The 18,691-nt window shown below is 40.0% G+C and overlaps 1 protein-coding gene across 1 annotated transcript in view; it reads right to left on the minus strand.

Moving 5' to 3' along the window:
* Positions 1-18,691, minus strand: part of si:dkey-81j8.6 (serine/threonine-protein kinase 10) — a 61,661-nt gene that overhangs the window by 15,775 nt on the left and 27,195 nt on the right. Inside the window, exons 9-13 of the mRNA XM_067233629.1 lie at positions 18,235-18,362; positions 17,473-17,596; positions 15,336-15,515; positions 15,055-15,184; positions 1,262-1,386 (exon numbers count right to left, since the gene is read on the minus strand). Of these exons, the coding sequence (XP_067089730.1) occupies positions 1,262-1,386; positions 15,055-15,184; positions 15,336-15,515; positions 17,473-17,596; positions 18,235-18,362 (687 nt within the window). The remainder of the gene's footprint in view (positions 1-1,261; positions 1,387-15,054; positions 15,185-15,335; positions 15,516-17,472; positions 17,597-18,234; positions 18,363-18,691) is intronic.

Here is an 18,691-nt window from a genome sequence, read left to right on the forward strand (position 1 = left end):
AGCACGGATGACATCAGTTGACGCAGTACGAGCCAAGATGCTGAGAAAAATGGTCGGTGCTGACAAAGTACTGGACTTGAAGTCAAAAGTAGACCTGGAACGCCTGCCACCCCCCAAAGTGAGTCTCATCCCACATGTACAGAGAGCCAACTACAGAGTTGCCTGCTATAAGAGAGCAGATGAGGCAATAATCGAAAGCCCCAAACCATATGATCCAGGCATGGGCTGGGAGAAGACGGGAGAGGAGGAGGTGTTGGAACCTGTTTGGACAATTGGACCCATCCTCCCTCCTTCTCTTGTTGAAGTACTGGCTCAGAGAGCAGAGTCAGAAGAGCAGGCAGCTCTTGACAAGGTAGCTGATTCCAACAACAACTACTTGTCTGTGGGTGAAGAGGATGGAGAGTATGAACATAATGATGAGGATGAAGTGCTGGAAGAAATAGACTTAGAAGATCTCTTCAGTGATGATGAGGAAGATGAGTAGTTTAGGTCAACTTTTATTATTTATTATTTTTTGGCCATAACTTAAAGAAAACAGAGTCGATATGTTGTCAAATGTCAAAAATAACATTAATATTGAATAATATTGAATTCCATTCAATTTCCCTGGGTCAGAATTGTATAGAAAAATTTGTCCATTTGTCTCTGTAAGTTGTTTGCATCAAAAGGTATGCCACTTTGTATCATATTTAGATTTTTCAGGTTTGGTGCAAAGGGTTCAAAATAAAGCATTTTGGACATTATTTCAGCTTGATACCCAATTTAATCTTAAAATAGACACTTGAATGATAAAGAAATAACAGGTTGTGAAAACAAAATCACCCTATGCGCTTGAGAAAACGAAAACATAGTTGATCTTTTACACATCTTTGGCCATTTTTTTTTGTCCGGAAATAGGGTCAATATGTTGTCAAATGTCAAACATAACCATTCCATTAAATTCCTGGGGTCAGAATTGTATGGGAAAATGTCTTCATTTGTCTCTATATGTTATTTACTTCAAATGTTATGCCACTTTCTACATCACTTTTTGGTTTTTCGGGTTCCGGTCGGATGCAGCAAAGGGTTAAAAATGAAGCCTTGGGGACATTATTTCAGCTTGGTACCTGGCAGATTCTGAAAATAGACACTTTAAGGATTTAAAAAAATCAGGTGGCATAAAAAAAGCCGGGGGTGCGCGTGGAGCCCTGTTTCCATCTAGACTATTAGGCTTGTGTGTGTGCATGTGTTTTGAATGTTTGTGTCAAATTGTGTGACTCACTTTTTTGTGCCTTTTGATGAGCTGCTGTCTTTGAAGAGAAAACTGCTCCTTAACCTGCTGTTTAAACAGATGATACTTCTCTTGGAGATGACGCTGCTCCATCTCCCAAACCACAGATTCTCTAGCTGAAGATCAATATGAAGAGGTATAACAATTCAGTGAAAAAAATAATATATATATATTTGAGTACAAAAATGAACAATGTCTACATATTTTGTAACAATTAAGTAGTCTTGAATTAAAGGAACAACACTTGTAAACATACCCAGCCTATATCCAATGCATCAGCATTAATGTAATTTAAGTAAAGATTTCAATCTGTTAGTCACTTCATTTGAGTTAATTGTGATTTTTTTTTGGTGATGGATAGTTTTTACACACCCTTGACCACGCCAACTGTATGTTCTTCCTGGTACGGCAGCAAAATCTGACATGGAATTATTTGAAATGTCTCTCTGTCTGTCTGAATTAATTTCAAATGGACCTCAAAACCACCAGGTGGCATAAATCATAAAACAGGCTTGACATACCACCTAAATACACCTTATCAGAAATGGAAATTATGCACTGAGAAACCATGTTTTGCCAAATGTATAAAATATTCTTTCCCATCCTGGGTCCATGAAAGGTCATCAACTTTATTGTAATTTATTTGAGAAAAAAAAAATGTTTTCACTAAAACACTCAATAGAATGAATTTGGATCCTGGATGCAGCCACAAATGCTAACAGGTTACATAGACCAGGGGCCAGTTGTTCAAAAAGTTGAATCTGGATCAGAATTATCTGGACTTTGAAATCCCATGTTTTGCTATCCAGGATCAGGTATTCCATTTTACATTAGTACTGTTTTTTCAAATTAACATTGGATCACCCTGATCCAGATACAAACTTTTCAAGATTACTAAATTCAGATTCCCAGTGTTGTAAATGGGGCTACGTATAACAATGTAGGTCAATGTAGTAAGTGTTTTGATTTGTAAAGTCTGAAAAGGTCAAAATAAAACAATCCTAACAGTCAGAGCCATAATCTGACCCACAAACAAATATACATTATTCACAAATACAATGTGAATATTTTGAACATGCGTTTCAAAATCAGAAAAAGGCTAAATGTTCAAACTCTCCTTTTAGGAGGCGGATCTCAAGTCGGGTTTTGGTTTGGGAAAGAGTTGGGAAAGAGTGATTTTTTCCTCTGCCAGAAGAATCTGTACTTCTGCTCTTATATATAAATAAATGTATATGAACTAGAGAGGGTACAATTTCTGCTTGCGTCAGTTGCAGATGGGTATGTTTCCAGGCTGTGAATATCAACACCCTGTATTTTTGTACGCCCTTTATCTAGGAGCAAAACAGAGCACAGCTGCCAGCTATAGGTATATGCAGATAGCAACGCTAGTGCTAAATAACTATTTAGTTGGTCGGCTCCATGACGCCGGGTACGTAGGGCTTGTGAGACTGCCCGCCAAAAGAACGAAGGGGAACCCACTTGTCTAGCAGATTAAGACATGTTCGTAGGTACACTGTAAAAAATTATTGATGCAAAAAGTTGTACAAATGAGGAAATACATGTTTCCTCAACATAATGGTTGTGTCAAAAAAGAAAAATATGTTTGGTCAATGATTGCATGATTTTCATTACTGAACTACAAAATGTTCATCAAGAGAACATCTATAATTGTGTTTACCAAACTTTTAGCATCGCACAAAAATTATTATGTTGGCCGAGCAAGAGGGACCAGCGATAATTGTCTGAGCATGCGCAACGGAGTTCTACTAGGCTTCTGGAATTTTCCTCTCAAGTCACAACATCGTTTGAAGTGGTGAGTGCTTCAAAGATAGCTCCCTGTCTTTGTGCTACGAGGTAATCAGCAAATTTAGGTTAACAGTGCGTTCACACTGCAGCGACACAAATCGCTTGCCATCGCTCGCCTTCCCACAGTGCACCACGCTTGGGGGCATGTCAGACAGATTAATGTAGAGTTGTAGTTCTCTAGAGTCACTGTTGTAGTTCGTATAACGTCATGGCAAAGTGTGCAGACTTGGGTTTACATACTCGCAATATCGATCAAAATACAACTTGTAGCCTATACAAAATACAAAAATGTTTAATAGACATACACGTTGAAATGTGTAAAAACGTTTTGTTATATTATTCAAAGCCTGCTAATCTGTCGATACGACCAGGGAGTTCCATCCGGGCTAGCTAGCTAGTTACCAAAGAAAGAAGTTACGTAATGTGACGAGAGACTGAATTTGAAAGTACAAAAAACCCACCAGGAGCACCGACAACATCGGCAACCCTGCGCCAGGCCTCATTCTTTTTATTAATGTCTTTGTACAAATACAGAGACGTATCGTACAGGACTGGATATGCATGGATACTGGATTGGGTCGCGTCGCTACCCACAATTCACCACGCAAGCGATTCTCCTGGCTCCATTGAAAATGAATGAAGAGCATGTTGTTGCATTGCTGCAGTGTGAACGCACTGAATATATATTGTCTATTGTATATATCTATTTTCAACAGTTTGAAATAGCTATATTGTCAGTACCTGCAGCGATGAGCAGTGCGCCAAAACTATTACAGCTTAGCATTCCTTTCCAACTGGCACGTGTTTAACATTGGCCCTAACGGTTAGGTAGCGCTACGTTGCATGGCATGTTCCCCGTTAGTATTTTTAAAGGTTACATTTTTAATTTTCAAATTCCATTTGCATTCTGGCTTATGATATGTGTGATATGTGATAATTGACTCTGTTACAGCCAGCTAGTCTTGGTAACTAGCGCTTTGCAATCACATAGTGGCTGATCAGATTAGCCACTTCTAGCTAACATTCAAAGCACATGTGCCTTTGTGTTAGCAGCTAGTACTCTATAAAGCCTCCTTTTGCAAGAGTGCAATAACATTTCTGTCCGAAAAATAAACAGTATTGCTAATAAACATGAAAACTAATAGCTGCTACTGGAGTTTTAAGCCGTTTAACATATATTTACTAATCAATTTGCCTCACCAAACCCCCTGTACCCAGCTATACTAAGCCTAGAAGAGGCATGATGGCTAGTGCGCCATTGTTAGGTTTAAGAATGCCCTGAAAATACGTAAGCATCATTGGGTGTGCTCAAGCCTTCGGCGAGAGCACAACCTTTGTTCTCTCACATATATATTATTATTATTATTCTTTTTGCCCCCCTAAAACTCTGTCAATATTTGGCCTACATTGACAACCTAGGTGTCAAAAGTTTTGTCTTGGTAGCGATTGAGTTGCTTCTATTGGGATTTACGTTCTGTTGCATGGTTTAGGCTCAAGTTACGTTTTTGTGGCGAAAAGTGAAGCTAACGGTGGCTAATTTGCTAGCCACAGTCACTGACGTTACTAACATCACTACGTCACGAAAACACGCGTGACTACCTGTAGCAGAACATTCGTTTCGCATCTGTTAACTTGGGGGATAGCTAGGCTAACTATAGCTTTACTGCAAGGCAGCTGCAGAAACGCCACAAGCAAAGAGGCAAGGGTGATAACTATTTACTTATTTTACTTTGTGATGTGAAACACAATTGTAAAATGTAATGTACAATATTAGCTGATATTATTAAGGAAGTAGGCCCACATCTACTTTCGGAAATGGTAGTCTACTATTTCACTGAGGCATTAGCATGACATTAGCCTCTGTTACCCGGGCAACACATACTACAGTGGTCTATGATGCATCTGTTTTCAATCATTAAAATAAACGTTCCTCACAAATACATTTTCGTTGTAGGATTTATTAGTAAGTAAGTCAGTAAGTAAGACTTTATTTATATAGCACATTTCATACAAGAATTGTAGCTCAAGGTGCTTTACATAACATCAATAAAAACAATAATACAAGTGATAAACAATTCAAACAAAAATAAAAATCCCAATAAGATCTCTGTTCAAGAGAGAAAACAACTTTAAAAATAGGAAAACCCTTTTGAGATAAAATTACTTAAATGCTTCGGTAAAAAGGTAGGTTTTAAGCTGTCTTTTAAAAATGTCTAGAGTGTTTGCTTCCCTAATATTTATGGGTAATTTGTTCCATAGTTTTGGGGCGTAATTGACAAAGGCCGAATCACCAATCTTCTTATGACTGCTTCTGGTGACCTCTAATAGGCCTGCATTTGATGATCGCAGTGTTCTAGCTGGTGTGTAGTTTATAAAGGAGTTAGCAATGTAGCTAGGTCCTTGTCCATGTAGAGCTTTGTATGTGAGGAAAAGGACCTTAAAGTCAATTCTGAAGGTAACAGGGAGCCAGCGTAAAGTAGCTAGGACAGGACTAATGTGTTCTCTCCTTTTAGTTTTGGTTAATAATCTAGCTGCAGAATTTTGAATGAGCTGTAGTCTTTCAGTGTTTATTATGACATTACATTACAAGTAAACGATTTGTTGGTGAAATTATCCTTACCTGTGGTTTCAAACCAGTGTTGCTCACTGCAACGCTGTAGCCTACGCGAGACACACTACTAAACATCTACACAGCTGTTTAGGAAGTCAAACGGCGACAGAACATGTTTGGCACTCCCCTTACTTAAATTAAAAGTCTTTCAATAGGTGAAACTATCTGACTACTAACCTGAACTTCATTGCCACAGCCTAAACTTTGTCAATCTGTTCATGAAAATAATTAATTTCAGCCTAAACCATACAACGTAACGTTTAATCGAATTCAACCAACGCAACCGCTACCAAGACGAACACAGCAGTAGTCTAGTACTGTACTGTAGTAGTAGAATTTACCGGGGGAGCTTTTCCACACAGGGCTATATCGCATTTTGCGTTGCTACTGACAATGATCGCTACCAGTGAGCTTTTTATGAATGAGCGATTTTCCACTAAATAAATGTCAAGCTTATTTACGTTTGTGGGGGCATATTTTCAGTTAGCAGATGGTACTGTTTGAATCGCGATTCTATCTTCTGCCGGTAACGTCGTAGAATAATCTTCAAAGGGGGTTCTTTATTAATGAATGAATGCAATATGAGTAGGCTAAATGCCTGAAAATATCACGAGAAGGGAAAACTTAAAAGGACGTTTAAAGTCATAGAGATTAGGTAAATTTTTACACCGGTCTGCCAAATTTATTCGTTTTGATTCAGCTATGAGGCTGCCTCTTGCAGGGGAAATGAGAAGACATCATATTTCATTCTACACTTCACTCGTATTTTGAGTTGTAGATGAGCAGCAAAAAAAAGATGCTTTTAAATCTATGTAATCTTTATAAATAATAAGTAGGCCCTATGCATTTTTATATAAAATATACAGACCCCTGTGCAACCGACGCAAGCAAGCACACCCTACAATTTCCCCAGAAATTGTACCCTCTCTAGTTTAATATGGTTGTTCTCTTCACATACTTATGAGTTATTGATGCATTTGTCTTTGTTTGTATTTCAGGTATTTTTTTCAGGCTTAAAACCAAATGCAGTGCCGCTATTGTAAATGTTTTCATCTGAAAAGCACTACAGGCTTCATCACTGGCAAGCCGGTAAAGGTTCTTTCCCCTGCAGATATATATTGTAAATTCGGTACTGGAAAAATACAATTATTTTACGGCTAATTAATGTTAATCAATCTACTGTAATTTAACAGGGTTTTTTTCTGGTGTCCCAGCTGACAGATTGTTCCTGTTTTTTTTACTACTTTTTACAGTGCACCTTTTTTAAAGGACTTAGGCCTACTTTCAGTGGGAAACCTGAGCCTGAGATGATGCACACAGCCTATCAATTCTGGCAGGAATGGATGAGAGACAGACACGAAGGTCCTGATCCACCGTTCTCAGACGTTCTCTGTACTTATTCTTGATGTATGTCAGGCTAGAAAAACTCAGTTCGCACAAATAGGTTGTGGAAAAGGGAATCAGAACTTCAACGGCACTATTTGCAACAGCTGGATATTCTTTCTTCAGTTATCCAAAAACTGTCCAAAGCCATGTCTTGAAATTTCATTTTTAAACTGCGATCTTCCCTTAGGTCTGCGAGTTGTTCTTGTACTTGCTGTGGCATGCCTTTTGAACTTTCCAGTCCTGATGAACTCCAAGGATCAAGGACCCAGTCAAACTCAGCATAAGTCTCAGCTGGAAAATAAAAGTTGAACCTCTCCTCTAGGACTTTCAGATGCTGGGTGATAAGCCCAGGGAGTTTGCTGTTTGAGTGTGCATTGCACAAGGGAAATATGTCAACTTGGCCCTGTTCAACAAAAGAACGCCAGAGTGCGAGCTTGGACCTGAAGCCTCGCAATTTCCCGCTAGAAGTGAGAATATTTTCATCTTTGCCTTGCATTTTTGTGTTGAGGTCATTGAGATGCTTAAAAACATCGGCGAGATATGCAAGTTTTGAACACCATTCCATGTCTGCAAATAACTCTGCATATTCTGACTTCTCTTGACTGAGGAACGTGTTTAACTCTTCCCTCAGTTCATAGAGCTGCGTGACAGCCATCGAACGGCCGTATGTAGCAACAAACTCTGATGTTCCGCTCCCATTTCCTCGCACAAAATCGAAAACAGACGGCTCTTCAGTGGGCGTGCCTTTATAAAATTAACTACATCTACTGCTCTGTCCAGTACATCAGAGAGTTCCTTCGGGAGCGTCTTTGCTACCAGTGCCTCCCTGTGTAAAAAGCAGTGTGGCTTTCACATGAGGGTTTTCCTTCGTGTTTCCCATCATGGCAGTGGCCCCATCGGTACATAAACTGTGACAGTCCTTCCAACTCAACTTCAAGATACTCCATTGCCACACGATATATTTCTTCTCCTGTTGTTTTGTCGAGCATTGATTTACAAAATAAAGTTTCTCTGATACTGTCGCCATCTAACATTTGCCGGGAGCTGTGCGTGCCCACTTATGTCAGTTGACTCGTCCAGCTGCAAGGAAAATTTGCCGCTGGATCAGATTTTTTCCCAAACCACACTTTCAATGTCTGAAGACATATCATCTATTCGCCTGCTAATTGTATTATCTGACAGGGGAACCTTAGATATTTCTTTCGCTGCTTGTGGGCCTAGCATGGTGTTAACGAGGGCTTTGCATGCTGTCAAGATAACGGTCTCAGCGATCGTGTGTTTTTTTTGTTGACTTAGCTACTATTTCAGCCACAAGATAGCCTGCCTTTAATGCTTTCTCAGACACTTTTGCACTCTTCGTTATCATTTCTTCTTGTTTTTCGTGTTGCATTTTCAGTCGACTAAAATATTCTGCATCCTTGCTCACTAGAGATGGGTGATTTTTTGTCAGGTGCCGTTTCAGTTTGCTAGGAACCATTGACTCATTCGCCAATTTGTCCCCACATACCAGACACAGAGGAAGAGCACATGATGGATCTCCGATAAAGATGAAGCCATATGACAAGTAATTGTCGATATACTGTCTCTTCTTCTTCGCTCTGGACTGCTGCTACATGAGGACGTTGACGGTCCAGAAGCATCTGGAGCTTTTCTTTTAAGAAATCTGTCCATATTCTTTTGCACTACTTTAGCCTACTTCTCAGCTCATTTAGCGTGAGAAGATTTTCACCAGCAGCTCCATAGAATTGAATCACAAGATATTTTTGAACTCTCAGCATGCTTTACAACTGTCTACTCTAGTCCTAAGCCATTGCAGTATGTAACAAGTAGTAATTGTTTTTTACTCTTGGTATTTGTAGATATTTCGCAATCAAGAGCTGTGGGCCCGGTGCAACCAGTGATGAAGGTATTCCCCAGAACTGAAGGACAAGGTGGAAAGAGGAGAGCTTTTTTTTGCTGCGTGGTACAAAGACTTTACTTGGCTTGAGTACTCCCAGAGTCAGAACTCTGCACATTGTTTTGTATGTAGAAATGTTTCACTCCCCTGTGTTCCTCAGACACCATTCTCATCAGTTAATGGTTTTTGTAACTGGAAAAAGGCCTTATACAAAGATGGCGGTTTTGCAAAGCAGACCAAGGCAGAGCACCACATAAATGCCATGATGGCATGGGCTGAATATAAGAGGGGTGTAAAAAGCAACTATTCAGAATGAAATTCTGGAGGTGCTAGCAGAGATGGTGAGGACTGATATTGTCCAAGAAGTCAGACAAAGTGAGGTGTTTAGTGTTTTAGCTGATGAGACTAAGGACATGAAAAAACAGGAACAAATGTCCTTGGTGCTGAGGTATTACTACAATGGCTCTGTTCATGAAAGTTTTTTTGCAATTTCAGCAAACTTGATGCGGCTGGTCTTACGGAGAAGATAATAAATTACCTTGAACGCTATGGATTGCAGTACCGTGAACACCTTGTAGGCCAAGGATATGACGGCGCCTCTGTAATGAGTGGGAGACATTCGGGTGTCTCTGCACGGATAAAGTCTGTAGCAAAACAAGCCTTCTATGTCCATTGCAATGCACATTGCTTAAACTTGGTGTTGGTGGACACAGTCAAATCTGTGCCAGAGGCCCATTGCTTCTTCTCTTTACTTCAGAGATTGTACACCTTCTTGTCTGGCTCTTATGTTCACCAGAGATGGCAGGAGGTACAGAAAGAGATGTTCAAGGATCAGCCTCGAGAGCTACCAAAGGTAAGCGACGTCAGATGGGCTTGTAAGTTTTATGCATGCCGCAACCTAATGGACCGGTTGCCTGCAGTTCTTCGTGTCTTACACCAGCTTGACCATGAGAATAGCGGAGACAGGTCTGTAGAGGCACGTGGTCTACTTAGCCAAATTGATTTGGTCTTCATTGGCCTACTGGCTACATTTCGAAGGGTGCTTGGTAGCACAAAGTATCTGTCTGATATGCTCCAATCCCCATCCTTGGATTTAGCAAGTGCGGTTGACCTAATTGACGCGTGACAAGACACCATTGTACACTACAGAGAGGACATGTGTTTTAGGGAGTTGTGGGCAGAAGTGCTGGACACTGCTCACCATTGCAATATTCACTCTGAGGTTACCAAAAGACACCCAAAGACCAGCTCTTCCCTTCATGGGTCTGTTGTCACATCCACGATTGGTCTGCGAAACCGCAATGACGGCCAGGATAGTGTTCGTAGGAATATTTTCTATCCTATCTTGGACACTGTGAAAGCTGAATTAGAGAGGCGATTTTCCAAAGACAATTGTGACATAATGAAGGGCATTCAAGCATTCAATCCTAAAAGCAACAGCTTTTTGGATGAGATTCCTCTGGTTTTGTTTGGCAAGATTTATAACACTGACATAGAGGGTCTTAAGCATGAGCTTTATCAAGTGAAACAAGTTTCAAATAAAGTTTGCTTTATCAAGTGGTTTTCGAGAGGAAGAAGGCAGCTGGAATGGAGTGTCCAGATAGAGTGCTGAAGTTCACTGTATTCTTGGAGCCATTCAGAGAGGTATTTCATGAACTGTACAGATTGTGCAAAGTTGCCATTGCTCTACCTGTAAGCACAGCAGCATGTGAACGTAGCTTTTCGGCATTGAAATTTATAAAAAATCATTTGAGCACAACCATGAACAATGAAAGGCTCAGTGATCTTGGAGTGCTTAGTGTGGAGTCAAAAAGAGCCAATCCCTTATATATGGAAAGGTTCATTAGGCTTTTTAGTAGCAGAAGTCTTGTAGGGCCTGGTAGGGATCTTGGGGGGATTTCTAGGTGGGACTGGCAAGTTAGCCCATAGCTAGCCCATAGCTAGCACGATGTCTTCTTTCTAGATCTAGATCTAAGTTTACCGGTAGTCTTAGTATTAGTTTGCTAGCTGTATATAACATTTCACTGGGTCTTGCAGCTGTTTGATTGACCGAAATTGTTATGAAATGTTATGGTCTACTAGCCATTTGCCTACTTTTGCAACTCACAATATTTCCAAGCCCTGATAGGAATTACTGTGTCTTCTCAGTTACACTCTTTCAAGTAATAAGCCCCCGTTCAAGTGTTGAGCATTAAATTAGCTGCACGGTCTGTAGAGATATTGGGACGAAGCTGCAATACAGTACATAACAGAAAGTGTTTCATTCTGCAGAAATTGTGTAAATGTTTAATGTAACAAATACTTTTTTTTATAACACCTCAATTGTTATCATTTGTATAATTTTACAGCTCATCTTCGTTGGTCAAAGGCACAATCTTTACCCGGACGTGACTTTTGTGCATGGAAAAGTGAAACGTAAATGTAGGGCTACTTGTCCAAAGGACAAGTGCCTCAAAAATGTTATGTCAGGCCCTGAATGATCACTGTCACTAGATATAAAGATAAACGTTGACTTTCACTCGGTGCTATTCACTGACAGTAAAAAAAAATTGTATATGTGCACTGCTGTTCGTAGACTAGCTCCAGAGATCGTTGCTGCGTTGCTAAATGATAGCAACTCACCAGGACACTTCATCCATTTAATTGGCTTTGACGGCCATCAGGTCTCGGCAATTCCTCATTTGCCCTCTCATGTCTACTTGGTTCGAAATTATAGGGCTGCGGGCCATCTTACACATTAGTGTTTTTTGCCACCTCTTCTTCATCCCAGTCAGTCGCCATAGTTCTAGTACTAGGCTGAGGCTTCTCTCCTCCATGACTCCCCAACGTGACGTTATCGCCGATTTGCGCTAATATGCTAATGCTAACACCAAAAACGACAAAAGCTGATCTTTAACACCATTTGGAGATATTTTAAATGATATACATATCTTGAGTGCTTCATGTACCCATTAATCAACAGTCGTGTTTAACCTGCCATATGGCCTTTAAGGCAGCCAAAATAGCGGAGATGGCATCCCGCAATGAACTGAGCAGGCAAGTTCAATCTATGCACAGGGCTGAACACAAAACTACATCTCGGGTGTTACGAACTGCATACAAAATGCAAGCATGGGTGTCCATTCAAAGACTTGCGAATGGATGTAATGTTGCAAGAGTTGAATAGAGTGAACATGGGCCGAGTTGTGCACTCCGACAAGACATGTGCCGACATTATTGACCATATTGCATTTACATTTAGTCATTTAGCAGACGCTCTTATCCAGAGCGACTTACAGTAAGTACAGGGACATTCCCCCGAGGCAAGTAGTGTGAAGTGCCTTACCCAAGGACACAACGTCATGTTGCATGGGCCAGGAATCGAACCAGCAACCTTCTGGTTACTAGCCCGATTCTCTAACCGCTCAGCCACCTGACTCCCTATTGCAACGGAGATGAAAAAAAGATGGTCGATGACATCATTGTAAACAAAAAAAAAGTGTGCTTGTCGATCGACGAGTCTACGACAATCAGTGGGAAAACTGTGTTGGATGTCTGTTTGCGGACAGCTATTGCTGACGCAGAACCTGACACGTTTTTTTTGTGTGTGGACCTGCTTGAGTTGGAAGGGACCACAGCAAATGCTATCACAGAGACATTGTTGTTATGCCTCCACAAATACGGATTCAATGACCACTTTTTCAGTGAGTGTTTTGTGGCTTTTGTATGTGATGGAGCATCAGTGATGCTTGCCAGAAAAGCAGGGGTGGCTACACAACTTTGTGCCAGATTCCCAGACTTGTTTGTGTGGCACTGTTTAAATCAGAATTGGCAGTTTACATTTGAATTTATGCATTTAGCAGACGCTTTTATCCAAAGCAACTTCTAAGAGAGGGCTTTACAAAAGAGCATAGGTCCCTGATCATAACAACAAGATAGCCCCAAACATTGCAAGCAGCCAAAACATGAAGCATACATTGTGAAAAACCAAATAAGTGTCAAAGGGATGTTGGGGATGTTCTCAAGGAGATCAGTAGTCTTAATCACTTCAAGATTTTTTTTGATAAGCTATACAATTTATATCATGCCTCACCCAAAAACCAAAGAGAATTGCATCAACATGTGTTGGGCAGCGTCTCCTTGTCATGGGCCATGTTTTGTCAATCCGTTGGGTAGCTTCAAGTGAGAGGACTGTAAAGGCTGTTTGGGAGAATTACAGAGCGCTTCAGACACACTTTTCTAGTGCTGCCCATGATGTCACCATGGATTCAACAGAGAGAGCAAAATATAAGGGACTCCTTGACATTCTCACCTCTGTGTTTTCGTGTGTAATCTTGGAGTTATGTACTTTGCCCTACCAGAACTGAGTGATCTCTCAAGGATGCTGCAAAAGAGAGGCACAGCACTGCCTGAAGCAGACAAGCTGCTGTTTCGGGAGATCCGGGTGTTTGAGTCCATGTTTTCAACACCTGGCCCCCACACACAGATTGTTCTTCAAGCTGAAACCGAGAAATCTCTCCAGAATGTGTCACTGTGTGACAATCAAAGGATTGTAAAAATCAATGCAGGACAGTTCTTTCGCAGCATGGTGGAAAATATTAGAACCAGGACAGCTACAACAACTTCCTCTCATGTCAACACACAGGAAAGTTCGTCATATAGAGGTGGAAGCAAACTGATGTCCGACTTCAAGGTTCTTCAACCAGATACTTGGCCAGAGGGAAATCTGGACATACAACATGGTGAAGCAGAGGTCCTTCGGTTATGTGACACATTTAAAATAGAGAGAAGAGAGAGCATCTAGGGAGTTCAGGAGTACAAGGAATTGAGGGCATCCCGGACCCCAGCATCCCTGAAGCCTCTTCTTAAGCTGTCCATACAATTGCAGTGTCTACCAGTAAATGCGAAAGAGCCTTCAGTTGCATGAATGATATTCTAAGAGTCAAAAGGGACTCCCTTGCTGTTAACAGACTGTCCAACCTGGTGTTCCTGAAATGCAATGGACCACCATTACAGCAGTTTAGTCCACACAATTATGTAGGATCATGTTTGGCAAAGGGACGAAGATGACCCCATGACCTTCTGGAGCCTTTTTTAAGTAGGTAAACCATATTTTTGTCTTTTAAATGTAGAACAGAATTTAGATTCCAAATACTTCTGTTTAGGATACCTTTGGTTTCCTCCTCTGTCTTTGGCAATGAATGTGTCAGCACAATAGATTACAATTTATTTAATGCAACTTCCTCACTAAATGCATCCCCACACTGCCAACTAATCCTTTACCTCTGGTTCTATCTCTGAAAGCCTGTGCCTCACAAAGGCACCAAAAAAGCTGATGAACCCCATGTTCCTGGGATACTGATGAGCTGATGAACAACCCCATAACATCCTTTTGCCAATCTGTAAGTTTGAACAACTATATATTATTAATAAATAATTATGTTTTTTCATGCCATAAATGTATGCTACTTTCGAATATTCAATCAAATAATTTAACTTAATTGTCTACTGTTTATTTAGAATAGCTGATTTGGTTAATATCACAGCAGAATATCTCTATACTGAATTCACTGCCATCTGTGTAGCTAATCTCTAATTTTATGTCTGGCATAAACCCTGCTCCCCGTCTCTGTTGTGTGTGTGTGTCCCTAGGGATTGTACAGTTCCAATCTCAGCACCGTTGCAGACTTGGAGTTCCGTTTTCACACGCACGCGCACACACACACGACTTGTTTAAATAAATACATACATTTATGTTGTTAATAAATAACAATAAGTTGTTGTTATACCAGCAATATCTCTAAGTTTTGTTTTTCACTGTAGAAATCACAATTGTCATAATGATTTGCCAATGCTAGAGAGTACCGGCACCTTTTTTCCCCACTTCAAGCACTGGGACATACTGACCACTGAAGATTTTCAACTACAAAGTTTTTTTTACAATTTATTTAATACTCGGTTTAGGATTATCTGCAATTACTACTTGTATGTTCTATTCAAGCATTAATTAAATATTTTCATCTTTCCACAAAAGGGAGAATTCATTCATTTTGTTTATGGTTGGGATGACAGTGATTATATTTGTGTGCATAAGTATGTCCATACCTCTTTTAAGCTGCTGAGTTTTGATCATGAATTCTTTCTCCATAAAGGCAACCTTCCTTTTATGTTCCTGAACAACCTTCTGTAATGCCTCATTTAGCTCCTGCTGTTGCTTCTGTATGAATGTTTGTTCCTGGTAAAGGGGGAAAATGTAGATGAAGGTGTTACAGTCTAATAGAAGGTCTTACAGAATTAAGTAATAATTTATTTTCATATGGACATAGAAAAAATGAGAACCTGTGACTGTGTGCAGCATCATGTATCACCCATTGGGATGTGTTTACCTTCATGGGCTGATTCCTCAGTGCTGCTGCCTGGCGGCCTATATCTTTCTCCTGCTGGCTTTTAAGTCTGCGGGCATCTTCTCTTAACCTGACTGTGTGATCGGCCTCCACCCGACTACTCTGCTGGAGGTACTGTTTCTCCACCTTCTCCAGTTCACCGTCGTAGTACTGCTTCTTAGTCTACACATGCAATAAAAACCCACAAGTGGAAACTGTAACCAATCCAAATTGTGCAGAGCAGTAATCAAAACTCCAGGCATAGAGTAGTGAGGAAAGTGCCTCAATATACTTGTTTTACTCATTCCTTTACGTTTACAGTTTCAGGTTCTTGTCTTTTTATTAGTGCTGTCAAACGATTAAAATACGTCGGAGAGGGCGTTCCACGTGTCCGTGAAAACAGAGTAGTATAAATCGGCCTTTAAGAGTGTGTGCGGCATGCCTGTTGTTTTGTTTCCGGTCTAGCTAGATCCGGTGTGGTGTTGTAGTTTTTGTAACGTCAGTAGTCATTGCAACAGCATGTGAAAAGAACTAAAAAGTTTGCTAGGCCAAAAAGAACGTTAATCTCGCGATAAAAAAATTAACGCCGTTAAAATGGGTTTGCGTTAACGCCGTTAATAACGCGTTTAACTGACAGCACTACTTCTTATTGTAGGGATTGCCATTTGTAGGGTCTAGTCCCAAACCTTATGATCATTGGGAAATTGAAGACTGAGAAAGCCAAGAATTCTGTGACATCACACAAAGCTATTTGGAAAATTTTGAAATCATGCTTGGATCAGGTTTTGCACAAACATGTGGAGTCCATGCCAGCTCAAGTGCACACTTTCCTTAAAGCAATAGTGGGACAAAGGGCAATAAATACTAAGATATTCTGAAATTCATTTTTAAACGATTTCAGATTTTCACACACTTCAATTGTTAACCTGATATTATCTCTCTAATAATGCCAGGAATCTCTATTTGTTTGTTTGTGTGTTTGTGTCCGTGTTAGTTGTCAATGATTATCTGGAGAAACGGGCACTCTGCAAATTTCATAATTTAGCAGGTGTCTTTTTTTATAAAGACAGTGCAGTGCCACGTTGTTCGGATCAGCATTTCAAAATGTCCAAAAACAATACCCATCTTTCATGTGCCTCCACAACCCCTTCACTCAATTGTTCCTCTGGTCATCCCTCCCACTAAACGCTTCACTAGCGTGTGCACTAGGAGGCTGTAACGGGAGCTGTATAACTTCAGTGAATTTAGTTTTGTCAATGGACTAATGCGATTAACAAAGGAATTCACAATTAAATGGAACAAAGCGCGTAACGCACCAAAGTTTGCTGTAAGAAAAATAAGGAAATTCTGATTGTTATTTTGTTAAATTTGTAAATCTGCTTTTACAACCGATATGGCCAGGTTAGTGCTGACTGCTGGCATAACATTGAATCTCTGCTTTCACAGGGGTTTATTTATGGATGAAATGCTGGCTAGCTAACAGAACGACAATATAAAGTGGATATACTTCAAGTATAGATCAGGGAATTTTGTTACACAAATTAATGTGTTCACTGTCCAAACTGCCTGCACATTCCAAATGTGCAAAATCTCTTAACACCAAATCAACTACACATTATAATCACCAGCTGCATCACGGACATGGGCATATAAGGAATGCATTTTTAGCTGTAGCAGTTACAGCAGTTTCCCTGTATAGTAGAGAGGAATAGCAGGTCAACTGTTGAAGAACGGGAACGGTACACAAAATGAAGGGTCTGCATTTGGTGCAGATGAACTGTCAATGTTGGTGCTTTGGGTTCACCAGTGTAGAAATGTGAACGTGATTTAAACTTTTGTTTAAATACTTTCTTTCTTATCCTAGCCTTAACCCTACCTATTTCGTACAGAATTTAGTATATTTTGGTGTTGCTTCTTTAAAGTAGAGCGCATGAGAGGCTGGGATTAAGAAGGGGGACTCCCACAACCACGACAGCGTTTGCCAAGGAAATGCATTTCTTAAAGGGTGAATTGATCACTGCTAACGCTCAGGAATGACCCATTGCTAATTAATACAACAACCAAAAAATCTATGTTTTAAGTGTATCTTTTTTGCCAAATGCTAGATGAGATGAAACTCCATTTAGGGAAAGTTCCTCACAGTCATTTGCTGTGCAACTTGTCGAAACATCATCTGTCTCTGTTGATGCTGTCGCTGCTCCAACCGGGCATGCTCTCTCTGCTCCTCCCTCTGCAGGATTTTCAGGGCCTGCAGCTCCTGGCGCCTGCATTCAAAGTGTACCCGAGTGAAACACTGAATGGGTTAGCTTGCATATCTAATCATCACTGCTGATCCAACAATTTTTAAATAAGTTAATGAGATATTTCATGTTGAAATTAATTACGATTGTTTGCAAAGCTAGTAGAGAAGAAAGCAATTTTTGTGTTGGATCAGTTGTACAGTTTAAAGAACAAAAGCTGCCAAAGTCAAAAGAAGAGTTTTAACAGGATTAAGACTGTTTCACACTATGTATATCATTTACAGTAGCCTTACAGTATACCATGTTTTGAGTATGAATCGTGGCATGAAGTTTTTTTTACTTTGACCAAAACATTTAATCAGAGGCTTGATTAAAATGGATGCAAACTAATGTAATCTGATAGTTATGTCAACTGTGTCTGAAGGTTTCTTTGTAATTGTGTAGTTAAAACCAGAAAAACTTGGAATTGTAATATACAGTCGGATTCACATATATGTATTTTTTGTCCAATATTAAGATGGCATGCACATAAGTTATATCTTTGCTAAATGTATTTTTGTTTTGTTTATGGACAATGTGGAAAACATTTGAACATTATTTTAACTAAAATAAACTAATCACGTGTCAACCTAAAACATATTTTTTTCAGGAAATATGGTTACCTGGCAGACCTAATTTGCTCTTTGTTGTCGCTTTCACAAACAATTTTTGATGTGGTGATACTAACTTCCCGGCCATCCACCATGAATGTTCGAGTCTTCTTTATAGTCACCCTATTGTTGGTTAACTCCTGAAATACAAAAAAGAATGGCTGACTGTTAACCTCTATCCAATCTTTTAGTTGGATATTTTACCTTCCATCCTGCTGTTTTACATCCTATAGTATGTCCTATTTCCTGGATTCCCTCTAAGGCCCTATTTGAAGAGCTAAGTTTTACTAGGGGACATGGGAAAAGATAAGGTTCTCAAGAACAAACATTTTTTTATCCTGTCCAAATCAGTCTGTTTCGGAAAACTCTTTCACTTTCCTCTGTTGAAATAGTAAGAGGCAATAGTAAGAGAATGTCCTGTATTGTGTAAGGAATTGTGTTAATTTTCCAAGTGCCAATACTGTCTCTT

Source organism: Osmerus mordax, chromosome 1, assembly GCF_038355195.1.
Source record: "Osmerus mordax isolate fOsmMor3 chromosome 1, fOsmMor3.pri, whole genome shotgun sequence".
Lineage (NCBI taxonomy): Eukaryota > Metazoa > Chordata > Actinopteri > Osmeriformes > Osmeridae > Osmerus > Osmerus mordax.